At 42.2% G+C, this 24,856-nt stretch overlaps 1 protein-coding gene across 1 annotated transcript in view; it reads left to right on the top strand.

Moving 5' to 3' along the window:
• The window catches only part of ISM1 (isthmin 1), a 28,535-nt gene extending 4,763 nt beyond the window's left edge, over window positions 1-23,772 (top strand). The window contains exons 2-6 of the mRNA XM_081906333.1: window positions 12,842-13,081; window positions 15,300-15,573; window positions 16,409-16,552; window positions 18,964-19,053; window positions 20,822-23,772. Coding sequence (XP_081762459.1) covers window positions 12,842-13,081; window positions 15,300-15,573; window positions 16,409-16,552; window positions 18,964-19,053; window positions 20,822-21,339 — 1,266 coding nt within the window. The 3' untranslated portion in view covers window positions 21,340-23,772. The remainder of the gene's footprint in view (window positions 1-12,841; window positions 13,082-15,299; window positions 15,574-16,408; window positions 16,553-18,963; window positions 19,054-20,821) is intronic.
• The last annotated feature ends 1,084 nt before the right edge of the window (window positions 23,773-24,856 follow it).

Raw genomic sequence — 24,856 nt, 5'->3', positions numbered from 1 at the left:
CTAACTCAATTGATTTTGCAGCTCTGGGATTTGGGAGAGCAGAATCCTGCAGACATTAAAGGCAAAGAGTATATCAGATGTCGCGCTAAGCATTTAAACAGATGGAAACATAAGTTGCAAATTTACTTATTCTCTAGCCAAAATTATAGTAACCTGCCTCCGCTGTATATTTCAAAGCACAAGTAAACTGATGCTTTAGGGCCTCTGAAATGTTTGCTAGCTCCCAGTTTTCTAATATTTCCAGGGAGGATTCTGAATTCTCTTAAATCTATCCTATGTTCTTATTCCTTTAAAAAAAGGAAGGAAAATTGCATGGGAAAGGAGATTTATTGGATGTGCTGTAAACAAACAAAAGTAAACCAGGTGGCTGATGGTTTTAGCTGGCTGGCAAATATCTGCATCTAATATTGCAGGCAGTTTGGTTTTCATAGCATTTGGGATTACATACCTCTTGCAGCATTTCTGAGGGGTTGTGCGAATGGGTGGCAGGTGCTCAGAAATACTCCAGAGCTCCTTGTTTTCAGGGTGCGCCCACAGTGTCATTGTTTGCAACCTCAGGAATGCCTTGACTTTTGCAGCCCAATGCTTTTCAGGTTATGATTGCTCAAATGTAAGCTCCCCTGTGTTCAATGGAGCTCACTCCCAAATAACTGCATAGTAAATGAAGTTATAATCTCAATCAGCAAATCACCAGCCAACTGGTGTTTCAAGGCATGTTTGGCAACTTTCATATTAGCTCTGCTGGACAACTGCTGCTGGATGAGAAAACTCCAGGGGAAACAGAGGGGCTGTCCTTTAAATTTGGCCTCCACAATCAAAATGCAAAAAGTGGAAGGAACCTTGGGGGGGGGGGACTTTGATAACTGAATCCCAGGAGGCTACTCCTAGAATATTACTCCTAGTAAATCTTTTTATTCTAATCCATCCCAGTGTGAGAACTGTAGATGCCTTGCTCTGTTGTAGGAGTAGGAAAGCCCCCCCCCATCAGATGTCAAGGAAATAAACAACTATCTGACTTTTAGAAGACATCTGAAGGCAACCCTGTTTAGGGAAGTTTATAATGTTTGATGTTTTATCATGTTTTTAATATTCTCTTGGGAGCTGCCCAGAGTGGCTGGGGAAACCCAGCCAGATGGATAGGGTATAAATATATTATTATTATTATTATTATTATTATTATTATTATTATTATTACTACTACTACTACTACTACTACTACTACTACTAGTTTCACAACAGAGAAAGATTAAGAGGATACTAGGAGCAGATATTTGTGCTTTTCTCTTCGCCTGAGGAATATAATTCTGACATGGTTTATGACTTTGCATGTAACACACCCATGGCTGACTTCTTCTGGGCACTGGAAGAAAAATAAAGAGACGTTAAAAGTGTCAGAACTCTCATTTGTATAGTGATGATTTAACGTAGGAAATAGATTGTGATGATGATGTAAATACAAATTATGGAGAAAATACGGCTGTAAAGATGACCTAACCAAATGGACAGAATGCAAGATCTCTGTGTAGACAAAATACATGCAACCACTTAATGAGACACTTTTGAAAAAATATATATTTATAGGACTATTTTATTCTGTCTCTGAGCCCTCTCTATGTAGCTTACATCATTAGTTAAAAACAATGGGTTGTACTCAACAGTTGTTCTCCTCTGAAGGCTTCAGTCACCAGAAGAAGAAGGAAAGCAATTTTCAGTGATTCCTCCTCTGTTGCCCCTGTGCTTCCCTAAATCTGCTCTGGAGGCTCTTCCCCCCCCCCATCCTCTGGAGCACATTTAGGAGGGGAATCATTGAAAATTGCTTTCCTAGTGATGGATGCCTTACTGTCAGCTGAGCAACACCATTGGATAGAATCCAATACAACTGACAAAATGTGAAGACATCTACCTCTTTAGCACAAACTCCCTCCATCTGTTCAGAAAAGCTGAGCATCTATTTTTGGGGGGGACGGGGACGACTTAAAAGTATGTATCTTATCATACAGTTTTTCAATGCAGCTGACAAAGTAGGCAGAACAGCAGTAACAACAACAATTAAAATACAGTCGCTACAAAAATCAAAGTCATAAACAATAATAGCAGTTTTAAAAAGCAAAGAAACAAGCAGGCCTCAAATTTCTGAGCCAGCAGCAACATGGTAACTAATAATTCTAAGGCCTGGGCAGTTAAAATAGTCTTACCTGAAAATTATTAGGCAAGATGCCAGGAAAGTATCCCAAAGCTGAGGTACCACCATAGGAAACATTCAAACCAATTATGGCAAACACAACAAATAAAACTATTATCTGATATCATCCAAGCCCCTCTTTGCCAGCCCTCCAAATTGTGGAGCTTCGCCACCATCACCAACCCCTACTGTCTAGCATTGGGAAGGGTGAAACCTACGGGGCCCAAAGGGTTTGAAAGGGTTGGGGGAAAGGGGTCTATTAGGCAGCACCCTATCACCCTGCTTGAGGGTGCTCAATGTGGCAGCCTCTTCCCGTTCCTCACCACTTGCTCATTGTGGCCAGATTCAAACATCAGGTAGCCAAGTAGATAAGCAATCAGACTAGAGAGCAATGAAGTAGAAAAACACACAAAGTGCACCCGTGGGCAATCATGGGAGGCATTAAAAAAAAAACTTCTTCGCCAACACTAAATGGGCATTTCCCCAGTTCTTATTTGCCACTTTACTGCTAGAAGAACCAGACATAAATATCAAAAAGATGTCTTTTTGTACAAGTTACATATACCTGTTTTTAAAAAGCTGCCTTGGTTCTGGTTTGTGGGGTGGGCAGTCTTACTCTTAAACCAGCTCAGGCAGTGAATACCAACAAAATTCTGACCTACTTTGGGGGCCCGGCTGAAACTCCTGCAAAGCATCTTTGCTATTTTGCCTTAGTACCCACAGCTGCCAGTCTTGGTGACTCACCCAAAAGTCTCACCCGATGACCAATAACTGAGGAATTCCTGCCTTAAACAACAACAAAAAAAGGATATCTGGCAACCCCAGTCTACCCTGGCATAAATTGTTACTACATTTTGTTCTCTCACACCCTGTTTGGAATTCCAGGGACAAAAATGTCCTTGCTCGTTCTCCGGTGATGCATTCTGACACATAAATGACAGATGAGTGAGTGGGCGTTCTGTTCTGGAATTCCAAGCCTCAATTTTAATCCCAGGAATTGGGACAGTATGGAGCCCTTATATACATATGTGCTGATTCAGTCACTTCAGTCTGTGGAAGTTGCACACCACACAGAGCTTGTTCCAAGTTTGTAAGGAGTCGTTCCTTTAGTGTGTCCTTTGGAATTCCCTACCTGTTGACATTAGGCAGACACTATCCCTGTACATGGGACACAGGTGGCGCTGTGGTGTAAACCACTGAGCCTTGGACTTGCTGATTGGAAGGTTGGCGGTTCGAATCCCTGTGACGGGGTGAGCTCCCATTGCTCAGTCCCAGCTACTGCCAACCTAGCAGTTCAAAAGCACGTCAAAGTGCAAGTAGATAAATAGGTGCCGCTCTGGCGGGAAGGTAAACGGCATTTCCATGCGCTGCTCTGGTTTCGCTAGAAGCGGCTTGGTCAATGACAGCACATCCTCTTTCAAGCCCTGTTCTTTAAGGAAATGCAGGCTGAATTTTTTTTTAAGGTATACACTGTCACTACTATGCCTTTGAAGCAAATGAAAGTGCAGTGGAACCTTTGTTGTCGAATGCTTCGGAAGTTGAACGTTTCAGCTTTCAAACGCCAGCAACCTGGAAGTGAATGCTTCCGTTTTTTGACGCCTCAGAAGTCGAATGGATTCCAAGGCGTGTTTCTCCATTTTTTCAATGGATTTTGCTGACCAGTAGTTGTGCCTTGGTTGTTGAACGTTTTGGAAGTCGAACAGTCTTCTGGAATGGATTACATTTGACAACTGAGGTTCCACTATATTACATTGCAGGTTTTGACTGATACTTTCAGGTCTCTTAGGAATGCAAGTGTTTTTCTGCATCTACAAAGAATAAAACTGTACATATTTTTATCTAGTCCTTTGGAATGGGTGCATGTTCCTCAGCAGTTCTTCACCTTTCCAGCATGAATTCCTCCCCCTGCCTCCCTTCTAACACTCAGCTGTGATTTATTATGGCACCTTCATCAGAAGGAACCATGGTTTTCACTGACTTAGAGCTTGACGGAAGAGCCTGAAGTGTGTCTGCATGTCCTGGTTAAGAGGGACCTAAGTTTGCGCCACCTCATTTAAGGCTGATGATGGAATAGAGGAGAATTTGACGGTGGGGCAGGAAACAGAAGGAGCCCTTCCTGAGGTTTGCTGCTGGTTTGCAATCCCAGTTTATAACTGTTGTTCAGCATGCCTGACTTCTTCCTAATGAGCAATATCTGCTTACCTAAAGCTTGGTTAGTACTAATAAGAATTTGCCCTTTATTTCCAAGGACCAAAAAAGTTCTGGGGAGGAATGGTTTAAACATAATACTTGCTCGGGGGAAACCATTGCAGCATGATATGACTTGTGAACCACAGCGGGGTTTCACCACTGGTGTATCTCTAGAAGGTCTGGAGAGAAATTTGATTCAGTTTTCATTTCTAGGTGAAGCTATCTAATTTGCACTTTGTGAAACAATATGCAAACCAAAACCCACCCGTCCTTGGAAATATGCATTTCTCTGAATTTTGCAATGCAGTTCTCCAACCAAAGGAATAGGACTTCTTTGGTGAATCTAATGGATGCTAGAACTTCTGTTCCTGTTGCTGCAACCAGATTAGCCTTAGTCTACTTCCTTCTTACCTTCACCATTATCCTTCTCAGAGGTATTGAGCCAAGACGGTCAGCCCATTAGTCTCTGAGATCTCGGTTATTTTCTACTGTAGGAAACCATTCAGGCCAGGCCACTGAGACGTACTTCACCCAAGGCCACCTGGCTCACCAGGGCAGAAGCGTCAGAGGCATGCCAGTTTCCATGAAACACAAAGGAACGATCTCGCCCACGCTTCCTTGTGTTTTCCATTAAGACAATGGGTTGCAAACATTTGAAATTCATCAGCTGAGACGTGCTTTGGAGGTCTGTTCCTTGAGGTATTTAGAGCAGGCTCTAATGATGTAAAATATTTATTACGTGCCTGAAGCATCTAGGCATGTACAAGATCTTTTTTTATAAAAGAGGCCCCGTCCTCTGATGCCAAAATCTAACCGTTGCGCACTCCTGTGCATTTTCTCAGTGCCTTATAGCAGATGTAGCTGTTTGTGGTGAAGATCCACAAGCTGAATGTACAATCACTGTATCCATATCTACAGACAAAATCAGCTATAAGAAGCACTGTGAGCTGAATGGGGAATTGACTATTCATCCTGCCAGTACCTTTTCTTCAGTAACTTCTGAAGCTACTCTTAGTTATGGCCATATTATATAAACCTGTGGCTTTTGAGCTGCATGCAGGAGAACCTGGAGGTTCCTTGGAAGCTTGCCAAGGGATCCTTAAAGTCAGCTTGCTTGCCACTGCCCATACACCCATCCAATACAGGGCAGTGAGCTCCCTGTTAACTTGGGCAATGGCAGGTGCTCCCAGGATCTTCTCCAATAGATGAGTTCTGCAGACTATTTGGTGACGCAAAAGGAGTTCTACGAAGGTACAGTGTCTTAAAACTTCTAAGTCGTGTCATGATGCTGTTCTCTTACAAGAACAAGCGGACTGCTTCTTTGGAACAAGGGCACAAACATCTGCCAAGCAATGCAGGAATGTCATGATTAATCCTAAAAACGTCTCTCTAGCACAAACATGCCCAGTGATGCTTAAAAGAAGAAGAAGTATTGGACCAAGAAGTCAGAAAATGACAGCCCAACTTCAATTTCAGGTATAAACATCTCAGAAACAGCAGATGACTAATAACACTTTTGGAAGTTTATTCTACCCTACTGGCAGTTTTGTGCAATACTGATGGGTAATTTTTCATTTATGCATAACTACATGCAGACTATCTTCTGGTAACATTTAAAGTTGTTGTTTTGTGGGTTTTGGCATTTTGTAAAATAGGGTCTAAGCACATTATATTTTAAAACAAAGAGCACTTTTGTTTTTTAAGACTGTTTGCCGGGGCCTCTTCCTGTTCTTCTTTCCCTGTATATACCCAGCTTTCATTTCACAAAGGCTAAGGCTGCAATGATACACTTCCAAGGGAGGGACAATTTGCAAGAGATTAAGGAAAATATTTCATCCCTGCAGGTAGGTAAGTTGTATCTTGGAGAATAGCAAGTCATGTTCTCAATTTGCATCCTTAGTAATTAGCCCTCCCTGGAATGAAACCACAATAGGTTACTTTCAGTTTTTAGTATTAACAGCATTGAACAAAATGGCTAATATATGTAGCTGTTTAATTTTTAGAGTAGTAGCATGTGAAAATTAATGGCACATCCACCCAGTATGTAAATTCCCCTGTGTAGATTTTGTTGAGAACAACATTTGAATAGAAACAGCTTCTTACGAACCTCAGTAGTGGAATCCATGGATGGAATAGTGTGGAGTATGTGTGCAGAGAACACATGTTTTAATGGTTTTATTGCATACCGCCTTGATATATTTTATGAGCTGGTGGTTTAGAAATATTCTTAAAAATAAACCAACTCTTTCCTCTTTTTCATATTGAGTTGCCTGGAAGCAAATACTGGAGCTGACTCAAAACCCAGGGGGTATTATGGGTATTTCCTGTTTGTGGGTTTCACCTGCTGTAAACCTGCAGCTTCTCGGCCTTTTGGCTAAGATCAAGTGTAATGTGCTGTAAACCTGCAGCTATTTTGCATGTGCTGAAGAATGTGTCAGCTAAGCCAGGCATGCCTTGCCCAAACTCATGTCTGCGGATATCATTGCATGTTGCTTCACAAAATTCTCTTCCTCCCAACAAAATATGAACCAGCTAGATAAATGGACGTCCCATATTGTTTTACTTGGAGATGCTTTTAAAGCTATTTGGGCTGCATGAATGTGAAAGGCATGTGTAAATTTTGTTCAGACATTACATGTATTATTTGCTACTGGTATCGATGCTTAACTCTTAGGATGGCATTTGAATACTGTAACGATAGATGAAGATTTGGAGGTGATCTGCATTTGAGCTCTGTCTTCCTACCGAAGAAACAACCCCCATCCCACTTGTATTTGTATATTCCTGTCTTAGCGAGAGAGGTTTTGAGAGGGCTCCTGCAGTATGTGCTGCACATATTAATTACAATTCACTTCTGTTCTGGAGCCAATGTATCCGGATATCCTCTCTGAAGACTACATTTGGCTCTGACTGGAAAAGTATTGCACTTTTACTAGTGCAAGTAGCACATTGTTTCAAGGGCATCACAATATCACAAGTCCTTATAAAACGGAATCGTGAATTGTGCAGCCCACTCTCTTTCTCGCACTTGTTCACCACTCCTGCCACTAGACTGCCACCCCTGCAGGTTAGGGATATTAACTTTTTAAAAAAATTATATTTTATTAAGGTGATTTCAGTTAAAAGAAATAAAGTGATACGGGGGGGGGGGAGGAAAAATGAGGAGAGGGGAAAAAACACACAGATACATATAAAAATGAAAATATACCAAAAAAGAGAGCAATATACGATATTTCCATACATTATTGTATAAATTGGTATAGTGCTATTGTCCTAGTGCTTATGTAAATGCTAATAGCCTAATAAATTAGGGATATGAGCTTGTGGACAATCATCTTTATCCTGGGAGAAAATTAGCTTGTTCAGATTATGTGATTTTTAGAATAGCAAGGCTCCCATTTCTATTGAGCAAGTCAGTCTAGCCGTAGGAGATCTAGGGCTTAATTGGCTGGCTATGTGTCAGTTCCAATATCCAATGGATGATCCTGCTGTTGAGACACAAACTACTACAAACTAAATGTGAAGGAATTCTATGAAATCTGGTTCATCTGGGCAGAAGATTAGTATCTTATTCTTCATAAGGAACCTAAAAAAAAACACCCACAAAAAAACCCTCATTTTAAGCACCTGAATTTTTTGACCTCCCACACACCCACCTAGCCTGCCAGTGGTGCTCTGTTGGGATTTTTGGTCGGTTGGTTTTCTTCTCAAGCTTTTCTTCCCAAGGGTGGCACGAGACATCATACTATTGTGTGTTTCTCATTTGTCTCGGGCACTCTTAAGTGTGGTGCCTTCCGTACCATTTACTGCACTCAAATGCACTTGCCTACAGGGCAGCAAAGCCACGTCCACCTCACCTGGAAATGCCACACCTGTCTTCACTCTTACATCATGGCAATTTAATATCTCCATTGCTCTTCCATCTCCCCCACATCCCGCTTTGCATGACGTCCAGCTTAAGGAAGAGCTCTGGAGAAGATGAAAGCTTGCTCACTTAACTTGTGCCATTTTAGTTGGGCCTCCTGGAGGCATTGCCTGACCGTGATTTTTAGATAATTATTTTTCCCAAGTGAACCAGCACAGCTGCCTACACCCCATGGTGCTAAAGGAGGTGAGTGGGACCCTCTTCCTGTTTTCCTTGGCTTTCCTGTTCCTGCATGTGCCTCTTCCATGGCCCTTGAAGCATGTTATAGCCCCCATTTTTAACATTGCTGTAGCATCTGCAAATGCTAAAATAGCTCCGTAACAAGGATGGATTAAATTTCCCATAGTGAATGGAGATTTAGGTTCTGGCAGCATAATGTGTAACTGATCTTAGGCTTTATTTGAACCAAGTAGCCTTCAAAACATCCACTACTCAAGCCTGGAAACAAAATAGTTTTAATAGAGATGTGGATTCCCCCGCCCCCGCCCTCCACATTTATTATTTTTTAGTTCAATTAGATAAGTCGCAATGAAGCATTCGTTTTGGGAGGAGGGAGAAATCTTTTTCTGCAGTGGGTAGATTTATGGGAACCTATCTATGGCGAAGAACCCAGCAAGAAGTATTGCCATTTTGCTACATTCCTAATGTTTGGGGCAATCAAGTTTAAATATATATAATTTTCAGAGCGTAAAACATGTGAAGTTATAGCCTAGCTAAAATATAATTCAGTTAGTCAGTTAAACAATGATATATCATCAAGGAGCTTTGAACTGTGGCCAGAGTGTACCAAGCATTTAAAAAACTGGTAACCACAGAGATATTTCTATAAGGAATGTTCACCTCATGGGGATTCTTTAAAGGTGCTTCATGTTGTTAGTTTCTTTTTTTCTCTTTTTTACAAAGTTATAGCTCTGCTTTATTGTACATGATGTCCTATAAAGAAGATCTATGTCTGCGATACCTCTTTGAAAGAGGACCACGGTGCTATCCGTTTAAAAGAGAATGCAGTCAAGCAGTAAATTTAGGGGGCCATCTCTTTTCATATTGACTGTATCTGAGCCAGCAGTGGGTCTTTGATGTTGTAACAATAGCGCATAGACCGAGAGGAGTATTAGGGCTTGAACAATGTCGAAATGAAGCTGCATTCATTAGTTTCAAAGAGAGAGGCTTCTAATGTGTAGCAGAACTTTATTTCTGCATGCTTCCTTGCTTCTTGCAGGAAGAGATTGTGTGGCGTCTGTCATATAGTTTTTGTACAATTTCAGCCTGGAGTCTCTTGCGTTTATCATTTTTAATTATAAACCAGGTGCTGTGGAAACTTGCATTGTACACTAGGTGTTTTCCTAGTTACATAAAGGCATCAAGACATTTCTTTCACCCCACGGGCCTCTCAAACCCACCAGCTTAGGCTACATAGCACAGAAGAAAACACTAACTGGTTCAGATAGTTTAGTGTCAGCAACATTTGAGAACTAGGCATGTTATTAGTTTCACAGTCCAGCTAATTCTAGGCCTTAAATAGTCAGATGCTTATTAAAGACAATGTTGTTTTGTTCTCAGAAATTATTCTGAATAACCATTAGCATTCCTGGTAGTTCCCACGCTTTACATATTCCAGACTCGAAACAAAATTAAAAAATTCCTTCCAGTAGCACCTTAGAGATCAACTGAGTTTGTTATTGGTATGAGCTTTCGTGTGCACGCACACTTCTTCAGATACACTGAAACAAAAGTCACCAGACCCTTATATATAGTGAGAGGGTGGGGAGGGGTATTACTCAGAAGGGTGTTAGGAATGGGTGATTGGCTGATAGGTGTGGTAAACCTGTTGACGACTGTTAACGACTGCAATTGGTCTTACAGGAAAAAGCAAGGGGTGAGATGGCTAAAAATAGCTTTATCATGTATAATGAGATAAGAATCCAGTGTCTCTATTCGGACCAGATCTCTCCATGGTTTTAAGTTTGGTAATAAGTTGCAATACAGCAGCTTCTCTTTCCAGTCTACTTCTGAAATTCTTTTGTAATAAGACAGCTACTTTGAGATCTTGTATAGAATGTCCTGGGAGACTGAAGTGTTCTCCTACTGGTTTCTCTGTCTTGTGATTCCTGAGGTCAGATTTATGTCCATTTATCCTTTGCCTTAGGGTATTCCAGACTGTATCATTCAAAATGCTAAACGTTGATTCTCATTCTATGTAACAAGGGTGCTTGCAGCATAAACTGGGTGTCTGGAGCAGCAAACACTGAGATGGAAACATGCTTTTTGTGGGCACACATGGAGGGAACATATACCAGGAAGGCCCAACGAAGGTACTTTCAGCACCTTTGCCGCGTAAAGTGAAAACCAACTTGCAGTTGACAACATACGATTGACATACAGCAACCAGAGAAGAATTTAGGGCTTTGAATGCTCACATCTCCTTTTGAGGTGAGCATTACCAAGCCCACAAAGATTGTTTCTGAGTTGAACTCTTGTAAATGCCATTGACACTTTCACAGACGAAGGAAAGAGACCACAGGTGCAATTCCCTTGACACCCAGGGCATTTGCTTCTATAAACAAGATCCCCAAACCTCTTTTGTTTAAATAGATTGCCTCTCCCCAGATGACCCTGCTTTTTCAAATATAACACCCTTCTGTTACAGTCAGAAGTTAAAGCCCCAGGAGGACGCAGTGGGCAAGCGTTATATTTGAAAAGGCAAGGTTCATCCTGGGAGAGGCAATCTGCTTAAGCACAAGATGTTTTTTGGTCTCTGAATCTCTGGTGAAATCCTTGTTCCTTGTGAGCCATGTCAACAAAATGCTTTCAAGACACCAAGGGAAACACCATTTGACAGGCGATGGATACACAAATATATTTAGCAAGGAGATAGTGAATGATTTGGGGGAGTGGGCAGGAGGAGAGGCAAAGAGCAGAGAGCAGCTGCCTGCTGGAAACTACAGACAGCTCTGAGAAGCTGCATACTTTTAAAGCTGCAGGGTTTTTCTACCATGTTGCAAGAACTGAAGACCCATTTGAAGTCAACCTGAAAAGGAGATTATCTAGATATAGCAGTTAACAATTCCCTGCAGACCTCAGTGTGGAGTAGTGGCTAGAGTCTCAGACTAGGACCTGTGACAGGTTGAAAATCTTATTTAGGGCCTTTCCACACTTTCCGTTTTTATAGCATAATGGTTGCTGGGTTTTTCAGATTTTTTGACACATTGCTGCATGACGTCAGCATGCATATTCCAGCTAGTATTCCAGAATAATGTACTTGGAAATCTGCTGCTTCTTATACCGTGAGGAATTCAACTTGGTGAAAGATCCAGAATGGATCCTCAATATTTTTAGTGGTGTGGCATGGGGGACAAGCATTGTCCAGTTCTTTGTGTGAAGGGTGGTGGGGGTCAAAGGCAATAGTTTGGAAGATGTCTGTTTCATGCTGCTTCCCTTGGACCACTGCGAGCTGTCGGTTTGAGAGCTGAGTTCGGAGGAGAGTTGTGGCAGATAGAGATGATGGCACTGAGTCAACATCTGATCCATGACAATAATTATTAGCTGCAGACAAAATTTTGCCACAAAAACCGGGTTTGCCAGAAGTGTACTTCCTCTTCCGATACCCTATACAGTGGTACCTCGGGTTACATATGCTTCAGGTTATAGACTTCGCTAACCCAGAAATAGTGCTTCAAGTTAAGAACTTTGCTTCAGGATGAGAACAGAAATTGTGCTTCAGTGGTGTGGCAGCAGCAGGAGGCCCCATTAGCTAAAGTGGTGCTCCAGGTTAAGAACAGTTTCAGGTTAAGAACGGACCTCCGGAACGAATTAAGTACTTAACCTGAGGTACCACTGTACTTCCACAAGGTCAATATTCTGGGGTACTAGGCATTAAAAATAAATTAAAAAGGGCTGCCCCCCTCTGCATGTTGATATTTAATGGCTAGAGGAACACAAGGACACTTTAGGAGTGTGAATGTAACCACTGAACTTTTCTCAGTTTGGGCAAAGCTCACTATTACCGTGGAAAGGAAAACCCTGCGCTCACTCTCTTAACATTTGTATCAGCTACAAAGTCAAGTCTTTAAAATGTTGAATCAAACAGTGACTATTCCACTATAAATGGTCAGTGTGAAAAGCCCCCGAGTTGTGATGCTCATTGGGTAATCAATTACTGTCTTGCAGCCCAAGCTACCTGACAAAGCTGTTGTGATGATAAAATGAGGGGGAATCGCGTGGCTTAAAAGTGAATGTGCAAAGCGTTTGTGCATGGGGCTAAACTCACGACTGCTTTGCTCATCTCCTGCTCCTACAGGGAGCTAACCCATGGTTTGTCTTAGGGTTCCCCCAGGCAAATGGCAAGTGGTAATCTAGGAGCAAACCATTGTTAGAGTGGGGGAGAAGCAAAGTGAACGCCATTTTTGCCAGTGTACCACCACACCTTTAAAGCATAGTTCTTAAGCGTAACTGTGACATGTAAACCAACCCACTATGTTCTGCTAACTCTTGTTTGTCTTTCTTCTTTGCTGTGTGTAATCTTGGTGTTTGCTTCTTGCCCCCAGGATGCCCTCCACACAGATGGTCTTCCATCACCTGAAGCCAGCTTTACACTAAACCCTGAGGACAGACGGGATTATCCTGACCACCATGTAGCTCACAAATCGTTCACCAAGCAGCGATTCAGGCAAGAGAATGGGCACACAGCTTTGCAAAGAGATGGGCCCAGACCATTCCTTCTGGATCTCCCAAACTTTCCTGACCTCTCAAAAGCAGACATCAATGGGCAAAACCCAAACATCCAGGTAAAAAACTCTTCTTTCCTATTTAGGCTCTTACTTGAATCATGGAATAAACAGTGTCTAACAAAGGTACAATTTCATTCACGAAACCTACAAGCCACAAGGAAAACAAGAAATGTAAGAAAGGAGTTTTTCCTCCCCCAGGTTTCCATTTGCCATACAGCAACAAAGGTCATGCATTGAAAGTTGAAGTAAATGTGGAGAAATGTGGCACAAGTTCTTTGGAACTTTATTCATCTGACTGAAGATGGTTTGCTGCAATTAAACAGTAAGCGTGTGGTGCTGAAACACTCACATAGCTTCTTTGAAATAGTTTGGACCTGTTTTGGCTAGAATATTGTATGAGGATTGGTTCAAATGTTGAAATGAGCCCAGAAAACAAAACCTTATGGATAAACATTAGCTTGAATGGAAATAAACCACTGAACTGTGGAACAGGGACAAAACTCATAACTTGAAACAAACACTAGACTTCGAGCAAGTTCCTCCAAAATCATCAGCCAGAACATTTGCAATATTTTAGAGCAGAATTGTTTGCCTAAGAATGGCACATTGCTTTGTATATGTCACTGGTTTAATGTCAGAATGTGCTATCAGTTGCACCCAATGTTAGTTCTATCCATTGAGTGGACCCACTGAAATTAAATAAAAAACGAGTAACTTGCATATATTAATTTCAGTGGGTATACTCTGAGGAGAACAATAACGAACATGGGATACAACCATATACAGAAGATTTTCAGGTAGACATGTATAACTTATTCTACCGTTCCCCCACATGTACACTTAAAAATAAACACTTCCTTGGGTTTTCTTACAATAAAGGTAAGTAAGTTGTTTTTTAAATGTTTGCAGTACAAGACAGCAGTCAGTCACTGACAATAGCCTTGCACAAAATTTCGAGACTTGTTCTACCTAGTGCCAGTTGAAATGAATACAGTGCCTGTCTGTTTACTCATTATTTGGCTCAATCTTTCCCAGAAATGAAATATTTTTATTCAGCCCCTTTTCCATTCGTGCAATTGTTTCAGTATTAGCAAGACAAGGAGACATTTGAAAAGGGTAACCCAAGCAGCTGTTACTTTTGTGCTACGGATGCTTTTTTAAACTCCGTTGCCAAATCAGCAGCCAAATGCACCACTGCACTCAAGTAAACGAATTCACAGGAAGTCCTTGAAAATGAGGTGCTTTTTTTAAAAAAAGCCAGTAACATATTTCCTTGGGGATGAGAGATTTTCTTCGTTCTTGGTGAAAAGCTCTTTTGTTGATCGCCCATTGATTTGACACATGCCAGCTCATGCGGTCATGCCAGCAGTGCAAGGCTATTCAGGGTGCAACAGCTTCACTTTCTTTTCCTTCGAAACAAAGTGAAGTCATGTGTCGAGCCAATAATTTGGCTGCCAAAATTTTTTTCTGTGTGATGTTCTTTCCCCCCCCCCCTTCGGTTTCCCAGCCTATTTAAATGTGTACCAACTGTGAGGAGCTCCTGGGCTTGGATTCCGATACCTCGCTGCTTCTGTTTTTGTGAACTCTCCTCTTCCTCCAGTTTTTAAGTCACTGTTTCTCACATTTCCAGAGCACGTTCATTCTATGCGGCATAAACAAGAAAAAAGTGTCCTGTGGCACCTCTGTCCTTCTTTGAACCTTTGCTCTCTGCCTCTTCTCCTCTTTAAAAGGAAACCCAAACAAAAATGTCAATATTGGTGATGCTAGTAGTACAAACCTCCCTAGGCCTAATCTACTTGTGAGTCTTCTTCCACTAACTGAGGACCAGTCTGACAGCAGACAGCAGACATCCTTTCTGTTTGTTGCACACACACACACACACACACACACACACACACAGTGGTACCTTGGAAGTTGAACAGAATCTGTTCCAGAAACCAAGGCGCAGCTTCTGCAGCCAATTGGAAGCCATGGAAGTCACCTCGGACGTTCGGGTTCCAAAGACCGTTCGCAAACCGGAACACTCACTTCCAGGTTTGTGGCGTTCGGGAGCCAAAACATTTGACTCGCAAGGCCTTCGGGATCCAAGGTACGACTGTATATGGATTCCTTTCCCCCTCCCTTGCAAGTTCCAGATGACACTTGCCTTTTCTCTTGGCTTGACAAAATCTTTCACTGGCCTGTCAACATATTTTTCTTTCTTTCTTGGATTGGTGTTTGGGACATAGCTGTAGAGACCTGAATACTTATTTGCCTGCTGTCTCGAATTCTCCAGGTGACTATAGAAGTCGTTGATGGGCCAGACTCTGAACCAGAGAAGGATCTCCGAAAGGAAGGCAGCAAACCCAGCTGGCCTGTCCCATCACCAGACTGGAGGAACTGGTGGCAGAGATCAGCGCCCACGGTCACCCGCATGAGTAGCGGGGACCAGGATTACAAGTATGACAGCACAACCGAAGACAGCAACTTCCTGAACCCTGTCGGTGGCGGGTGGGAAAGTCACGCACCTAGTCACCGGACATTTGACTCAAAGGCACAGCCAGAGTATGGTGAGTGAGCCTTCTGAATCCCTTGTTTGTAGCACCTCAGGTTTGTAGCAGTGCTCTGCAAGTGAGGAACCACCAGCAGTGGAAATGTGAGGTGGAGCAGAGCCACAGGGGGCAGGAGTAGGTACTTTCAACACCAGCATTCCTGCTTCTTACCTGGACTTGGTTGGGGGAGGGTGGCATGAGGTAGGGAACATGCAGGGGCACCGGTGGGACCAGTCTTGTGCATCTGCACGACTTTGCCACCACCCGGCGCTGCACTAACAGGGAAGCAGGTGTTGGGAGGGCACCCACCACTACGGAGAGTGACTGGGCACCAAAGATAATAAGAGGGAAGGGAGGGTCAGGGGCACAGGTGAGAGAGAAAAGGAATTGTGTTTCAGTTATTTCAGATTAACTGATTCCCTGAGGTTTAGATAATATATACTATGCACTGATACCGATCTTCTCTGACTATTGTGTAGCCAAAGCACACCCACTTACACAGGAGAGGGAAGTAGCAGCCGGCTCGAGGGAACCCTAGAATTTGCAGAAGCACACATTAACTTTGTGGGGAAGGGAGGGGAAGCCAAACCAGCTCACTAAGGTCTGAGCATGTTCAGTGAGCATGGAATGGAAAACTGGGGAGGAAGCGATAGGATAGAGTATCCCAAGAAAAGGCAATGCTGACTCGCATTGTGGACAGCAGCAAATGTTTTGTTGAAGACACCACTTAATATCCGAGCCAGTCCTCAGATAGCAACACGTATTGTTTTCTTGCCATTTCTACTTTTATAATCAAACATTTACTTGTTTACCAGCTAGTTCTCTCCTGTTTTTTCTTGTTCCTCCCTTGCAGATTACATAGATGGGGAAGGAGACTGGAGCCCCTGGTCTATTTGTAGTATAACCTGTGGCAACGGCAATCAGAAGCGCACCAGAACCTGTGGCTATGCCTGCACAGCCACCGAATCAAGGACATGTGACAGGCCCAACTGCCCAGGTTAGGCTCCGCTTAATTGCTTTGACCTGAACGGCAAAACTGCTTGCAACCCTTCGCTGGTAAAAAGTATCATATTAAAATAATAGGAGGAGATGCTTCCCCATATCTGAAATTATCAGCTTTGTTGTGACTTTAAGGCAGAGCCAGATGCTTTTCCTTTCTAAAGGGCCTTCAGGAGCACTGCTCTTGCTGTGTGCCTCAGATTTCAACAGAGCCTACAGAGATGTAGGCAAGAGAGACCTGCATTTCTTGCAAGATGCACTAGATGGGGTACTATAGGAAATAAGAGTATCCTGCCTTCTGAAGTTCTAATTGCATTCACCATTATTGTATTGCTTTAAAAGATAAGTGCTAAGAGAATAAGATGCTTTGGTGTTTTTGCAGTGACACCAGGTTTCAAAGTGTAGAGAAAGAGAGCAATCTGCAAAATGAGATGATCAAGACAGCCATAGCAGTTCAAAGCCTAATGCCTTGCATGTGGTACCTTGGCTAAACGATGACTCTTGCACACACATCACTAGTGGGGTCAGGGAGGCCCTTCACTCAGATGTGAACATGCTGGTAACTATACTTTAGCTTAGGCAATGGAGCACTCCCCTGATACTTCTCATTCATCCCTCCATCACAAATTCAAACAATGCTATGAAAAGAAGAAATCATTCCCCTGACCTAAATGGTGAACACCACAAAAAAGGCCAAATTCATACCAGAGAATGTTCCAGATTAATATCCCAATGCCTGGGCAACATGGAGTGTCTCAACCTGGCGCCTGACAGCTGGCACTGACGGCACCATGTTTGTTTCCTTGGAAGGAGCATGACGACACAGTAGAAATTGCCCAATAATTTGCCAAAGAGAATTTGCCTCACCCTCATTAGAACTCCACTGAGAATTTGGAAATGTCAAGGGCAAAAACTAAACTGCTGTGAATTTTGCCTTCATGGTGGGTTCTTGGGTATCTTGCTCAACAAACGTCCCATAACTTGTAGGGAGGGTACGTGTCTGGAACAACAGCAAGGGAAAGCTCATCTGAACAAATAACTGTGTCTTCAACTTACAAAGCTAATTTGCTGATACTTCTCCAGAATTGTCATGTGTAATGCTGACATGCCAATTTGAAGATGTGCGTTGTGGAATGTGCATAGTTTTAGGCTACATAGAAAGTGCCATCTTTGCTTTATTTAAGGAATTTTTTCCACTTGATTGTTTTTTATGGGAAAGCAACCTTGATTTTTTGGTCCGCCCCGCATCTCCCCTTTCTGTTGTCAACGAGAATAGAGGCATGAAAATGGCAACCCTGTCAACCACCTTAGACAGTGCAGTTTAAATTGACTAGCCCTAGACTCTGCATCTGTGTGAAGCATATTTGAGGGGAGGAAAGGCAAGCTTCAGTCTCAAAGGTGCTGCTAATATCGGCTTGGCAAAGAGGCTCCTAGCTCAACAGAGCAGCATCTTTCAGACAGAGGATTGCCTTTGTTGTCCAAATACATTTTCCAAACAATGTAAACTTTGTTTACAAGTCGCTTCCACCTGACCCAGCTGGAGCTGAAGGAGGTGTGTGGAATCAGGTGGTTCTTTCTCCGCTCGTGTGGTTAGGTCATTTAAACATGGCCCCAGATAAGATGTTCCTCCATAGCTGAGAGAACATCTGCAGGCATTTGTTGTTGTTGTTGGTCGTTCCTCTCATGATGGGGTGGTTTCTTAAGGTCTGGATTTATTAATAGCCCAAATATTTGCACCACCGTGTCTGTCAGGCACATTGTCTTCATCAGCCTGCAACACCAGTATGCAGTACATCCTGTTTTTTGTAAAAATAAAATAAAAATCTGCTTGCGTAGCAGTCAAAAACTCCTCTGCTCAGCACTCGTTTGCTGGCACTGCAAGCAGAAAATAATGAAAAACTGTCTTGCGACTTAGGTTTCCAGTCGCTGGCAGTTATAAGCGATTGCTGTGATGTTCAGAGAAACATAACCATTCAGAAGGTACTTAATGGCACCAGTGAGTAGTATCAGGTATTCATCTCAAGTCAATATTAAAATATTGGAGAGAGGGGATGGTGTCAGAGAAGGGTGGGAGGACATTTGCTTTGACCTTTGTATTAAAGTGCAAGACTGCTGAGGCTCAGAAGTCATTTTCATTCTCTTAGGTTCTTTCTCATTCTCTCTGAATTGAAAGCAAGAGCTTTAACCAATTTTAATATTGTATTTTTATATTGCTGTTGTAACCTTCCCCTGGGACCTCATGGTGACAGATGGTTAAGAAATCCAATAAAATAAAAGTAACGATGACGGCATGAGTGTTTATAGGAACATAAAAAATCAGTGGGGTACTAATGCTAGCCTAGTTTCTCTACTGCCTTGTATTATGTGCCGTTACTGAAAAAATATATTTATATACCCTGCTTTCTTCAGGGATTGAAGACACCTTCAGGACAGCAGCAACAGAAGTGAGTTTGCTCGCAGGAAGCGAAGAATTCAATGCCACAAAGCTCTTCGAAGTCGGTAAGCAGATAGGAGCAGGGGGTTCTCTTCCTTCAGAGCTAGATGATGCAGGCAAGCTTCAATCTGTGTGACAGTTTCCCCCTAGGACACTTCTGAGGAGGTGCTATGAGGGAGCACTCAAATATTTCCCATCTTTGTAATGTGTGGGTTTTGATTGAGCCAGTTACACATTGTTCAGCAGCCATTCCCAATGGGCTTTCTAAAACAAAAATGTTGGAGTAAACGTTTCTGCCTCCCAGCTGTGCCACAGCCTTCTTGAATCATTGCAAGTTCGTTATTCATGGACAAAAGGCAAAAACTTGAATACTACAGCTGCATGTAATATGTTCGGGGTGACTGATTATGTTCAGGGTGACTCTGCAACCAACAGGTAGCACTCCAAAATCTGTCCATGCTGGCCAAGACATGGTTAATCCGGAGCATTGTTTATGGGATGCGAAAGCATTGCTTGGAGCAAGGCTGAGGATTTTCTTAAAACTTGCACAAAGGTTTGACTCTGTTCTTTATTCCAGATGCAGACCCTCACTTCATCATTCATGAGTGTTCTGCTAGTGTCATATCCTGATTTGCACAGATATCTTGCTGTCTCCCCACATATTACAAGTCTGGAATGTGAGCCACTTATGGCTTCAGTTATAAAGGAGCTGTTTCAATATCATCCGTTAAGATTATAGTTCCAGTGTCTCTGTGCAGCTGCATTCAAGAGGCCCTCACAGAGGCGGGGGGGGTGCTCTGCCAAATTTTAACCCACATTTAATCATAAGGGAACCTCATGAAAACTAGGTGCACTACAATGCACTCACTTCAGCTTTAGTGTAGCCAAAGAATGCACAGTATATTTTCAGAAGATTGATATTGATATATGGAAGGGCAAAAATACAGCCCCCTTTGGTCAATGGATAGATGATACAACAACTCTTGCAACACGTGAATGGATTGCTTTCAGACGTGGATTATACATGGACAAATTTAAATGATATTTAGAACGTATTTATGAAAACCATAGTGACCCATGAGTTAACATATGCTTGAGAGAAACAATAAGTTTAATCCATCAACATATATCCTATATAGTTTGGTAACATTAATTATATGTTATGGTTATTTTGTTATTGCTGTTTTCCTCTGCTTTTTAAAAAAAATATCATTTTTCTTTTTCCCTTTTCTGTTCTTTTCTTTTCATATTTACTTTTACTCACTATAATCATCTTAATAATAATAATACCTTTTCTTCTGACAAGATGCACACTCCATAGGGAAAGGCTGACATATTGACATATCACATATTGACAGTGAAACTGGTAGAATTCAAAGTGTTGGTTCTGACCTTTAAAGCCCTAAACGGCCCAGACACTGAAGTCCTCCTCTGAAGGTCTTCTGCTTGTTCCCTCACTATGAGAAGTGAAGTTACAGGGAACCAGGCAGAGGGCCTTCTCGGTAGTGGCACCCACCCTGTGGAACGTCCTTCCATCAGATGTCAAGGAAATGAACAACTATCTGACTTATAGAAGACATCTGAAGGCAGCCCTATTTAGGGAAGTTTTTAATGTTTGATGGGCAGGGTAAAAATAATTAAAAACTGTTGTTGCATGTTTTCCAGTGCCTTAAAATGTTTTTAAAATAATATTGGAATTGATTTTGTGATAGAACACAAAGCAAACCCTTGACTACCAGAGTGTGATGTTAGCTAAATGCTGTCAAAATCCTGCATTTTTGTCATCTCGGAAACACAGTCAAGTTCTCCTTGTGTCCCTTTTCTACTGCCCAGATACTGACAGCTGTGAGAGGTGGATGAGCTGCAAGAGTGAATTCTTAAAGAAGTACATGCACAAAGTGGTCAACGACCTCCCTGCTTGCCCTTGCACGTATCCCACGGAGGTTGCCTACAGCACGGCCGATATCTACGACCGGCTTAAGCGGAAAAACTTCCGCTGGAAAGATGCGAGTGGGCCAAAGGAAAAACTGGAGATCTATAAGCCGACCGCTCGCTATTGCATCCGTTCCATGCTGTCTTTGGAAAGTACCACCCTGGCAGCGCAGCACTGTTGCTACGACGACATCATGCAGCTGATCACGAGGGGCAAAGGAGCAGGCACCCCAAACCTGATCAGCATAGAATTCTCCGCCGAACTTCATTACAAAGTGGACATCTTGCCTTGGATCATTTGCAAAGGAGACTGGAGCCGCTATAATGAAGCCAGGCCTCCTAATAATGGTCAGAAATGTACAGAGAACCCTTCAGAGGAGGACTATTACAGACAATTTCAGGAAGCGAGAGAGTACTGAGAAGGAGAGGCAGGGAAAGAGGCAAACTCCTTTCAGAGTCTGTGGAACACGGGCGGTTGGTCTGCAAGATCCCAAATCAAAGAAACTCTCAGCATACAGATCTAATGTCCCTTTCCTCCACCCACCCCAACTAACTGTATATAGTTGTATAGAATACACATTTTTTCATAAGTGTGTTATTTATATATGCATATAGGAATTGCATATGGACCCCTGTGCAAATAGACATTTATATAACGTTATGCATTCTGCACCAATGTAAGGTTTTGTGTTTTTAATATCATGCTCAAGTAAGGACTGGTCTATCATTTTTTTAATCTGTATGGGAAAAGCTCAGCTTTCAGTGGTTGAGGCAACAGAACTCAAGAGTCCGTTTCTCAACTGCAAACCCCATTTATGGGGCTTTTGCTGGTGGGTTATCCATCTAATGCATCTGAGAACTGCATCTGATGGTACTACTTTTGTGCAGAACAGCAGAGAGAAATATCAGCATCCACTGCCATTGTGCCTGTGCAGAAGTCAGGGACTTTGATTTGTGTCAAATACTACATTTGTGTGATTGACTCTGGTGAGTAAAAGACTGGGATACCTAAAGTGTGGCTGACGCAATCACATATCCCTTATTCTGCAAAGTGTACAAGTACCTCTGAAATATTTTTACTAAATCAAAGCCAAGGAATATAACCGGATCATTATTAAACAGTTTCCATACATAAGTTATTTAATACAAATGCAGCATAATTTCCTTAGAGATATATTGATGAAAATATTTAGACATATTTAAGAAAAAGAAAGAGTTTTTTTAAAAAGGGGAAGGGCAGTAACTATTGGAGAGGAGGAATGAAGCTGGTAGATACAATAATAGACAAAGCAAAGCTCTCTTCATTCCCATTTTGGAGTTATACTTGCCTTGCAATTTAGCTTGGCGGAGGTCCAGTTACTAAGAGCTCTTAATAGCTCCAGGGATGTGAGCAGAAGTAAAGCACATTTTCATTACAGTTATTATTTTGTGCCACCACTCAAAGATAAGGCCTGGGGAGGGAGGAGCTGCACGGATAGTTAAAGTTCCTCAAAGTCTTCTTCACACACTGCCTTATTACAAGAATGTAAACACAACAAACTCACGTATCGTATAGCCACATTTTTCTGGGACCCAGAACTGGCTGCATCTCCCTTTTGAATGCCCATTTTGTTGACTAACTTTGATTTATCCTGCACAATGTCTGAAGCAGCCCTAAGCAAAATAACCTTAAGCAACTTGGAGCAGGGCTTACCCACTGCTTATAAAGCAAAAATGTGGGTGGTATCTTAAAAACTGGGAGTTGCAATTAAAAACGCACACATAACCGGATCAGATAATTGGAAAAATCTCAGAAATGCATTTCTGGGTTGAAGGCAAGTTTGCACATGTGCATTAGGATTCATGTTATGACCGATGTGTTACCATGTTCAGTTTATTCAAAAACAACCACAGTTGCTGATTCTATGAGCTTTCACTCCTAGAGGGTCTGTATACATGATATACAGTCTTCATGTAGAAGTCACTTTAATTTCTTCTCTGTACAGTGGTACCTCTAGATACGAACAGGATCCATTCCGGATCCCCATTCGCATCCTGAAGCGAATGTAACCCGCACCTGTGCGGGTCGTGATTCGCCACTTCTGCGCATGATGTCATTTTGACCGGCGGCGCATGCGCAGGCGGCGAAACCCGGAAGTAACACATTCCATTACTTCCGGGTCGCCGTGGAGCGCAACCCGGAAGCGCTTAACCTGAAGCATATTTAACCCAGGGTATGACTGTAGTAGTGGCTTTGTTAGGAGGGCAGGGAACATTTTATCCATGCCACTGCAGAGCAAGTCCCAATCCAACCAGCTTGAGAACTCTCAAGCCTACTGAATCCTACAGTGAATTTAAGTGCACTTGTCTATGTTTACACAGGCAAACTCTACAACAGCAAAAGGAATATGGCCCAATCCACTCTACTGCCCTTGCACAGGCATCATGCTTTGCTAACATGAATGAATCAGCCATGGGAGAACAATTTAAAGCAGACGCAATGTGATACCCTTGTTGGTTGTTCAAACTCATCTTCTGAAGGAACATCCTGTAAAGAGATTTGTTCTTAAAATATGCCCTTGTTATTTATTCTTGAGTCTATACCAAGTCATTTGGCCATATACCAAATAAATGCATAGTATTTTACGAAAGAAAGTCTATTCTTTAACAAAGTTTTTTAAAAAATCAGTGAAGAGATGGAGTGTTATAACTTTACTGCATTCTTTTGTAGCGTTATTTATTAAACTGCAGCTAACATGAATTCGGCAGAGTTAAAAGTGGCAAGCAAAGGGACTTTCTAAAAGGGACAATCGTGTTCCATAGAGAGCTGGTGCACAAATCCAGGTTTATCAATAAAGCCATGATGAAACATCTGTTAATTTGCATTCTCATTATGTGGATGTTAAATACAACAGGGAAGAAATGTGAAGGAATGCTTATGGCTCCATGAAGAAAGCCTGAGTAGGTGAGGGAGGGATGCCAGAAAGAGTGAGCAGGCGACCCACCGACAGCGTCTTCTAGTAAAAGCATCTTAAAACATTTTTTGTATATGCTAATACATTCCATAAGGCTCCCAGGAGTTTGGGAACAAATTCACGGGTTTCTGTGACCAAGAATGAAATATAAGGAAAATTTAAATGTAGCTTCCACAGCGAGGTCTAAGAAAACATTAACATCAGCCACTGCCACAAGACTTGTCAAGGTGATGGGAGGGAATTATTTTAGAATTTGTCTCTCACCTCATTCATTAAAATCCCATTGCTTCAGACCTGCCAAGGCTAGAAACACTTTGGCAGACCACAACAATATGTTTTCAGGCTCACTACAGCTTTTCCCAGCAGCAGCCCTGGAACAGATCAGAAGGAAAAATATTTCTCCCTCTGTGGTCTTCAGGAATAGCATTTTAAAATAATAATAATAATGTTATTGTTTTTGCTTGGGGGGAAAATGAATTTTATAGCCTGCTAGTTTTAGTATCCCATTGACAACTGTGACAGAGCAGGGTCCAGTTTTACTTCTGGCTCCAGCTTGGAACAGTCCATTGATGGCTACGGCTTGATTTTGTAAATAATGAAGTGTGCGTTTGTGTATAATGTAATTAGATCTTCCTTAACATAACATGGTGTGTCCCTAATCAGAAAACCATAACGCTGAGCATTGAGCAACCCACAGAGACATCAGTTATGTGGTCTCTGTGTGTGTGGGAACTGCACAGTACATAACTTACAAGAGGTCTGCCTCTTCAGCGCAGGTTTGCCTTATGACTGCTCTGTTGTCAAAGAATGGTGGAAAATGAGCACTGGAGAGGGCGGGGGAGCTTGGGTATCTATGGCCCAAGAACATTCATACACTGTGGACATGTGTGAGCTGCACTGAGCCAGGGTTCAGCCACCTGTGTGCTTAGAGCATTTAGGTTAGACCAGCAACTATCAAATTGAAACCACAGAGAAAGCAACA

This window comes from Podarcis melisellensis (genome assembly GCF_964234715.1).
Source record: "Podarcis melisellensis genome assembly, chromosome: 3".
NCBI lineage: Eukaryota > Metazoa > Chordata > Lepidosauria > Squamata > Lacertidae > Podarcis > Podarcis melisellensis.
This window is presented reverse-complemented; position numbering and strand designations above follow the sequence as displayed.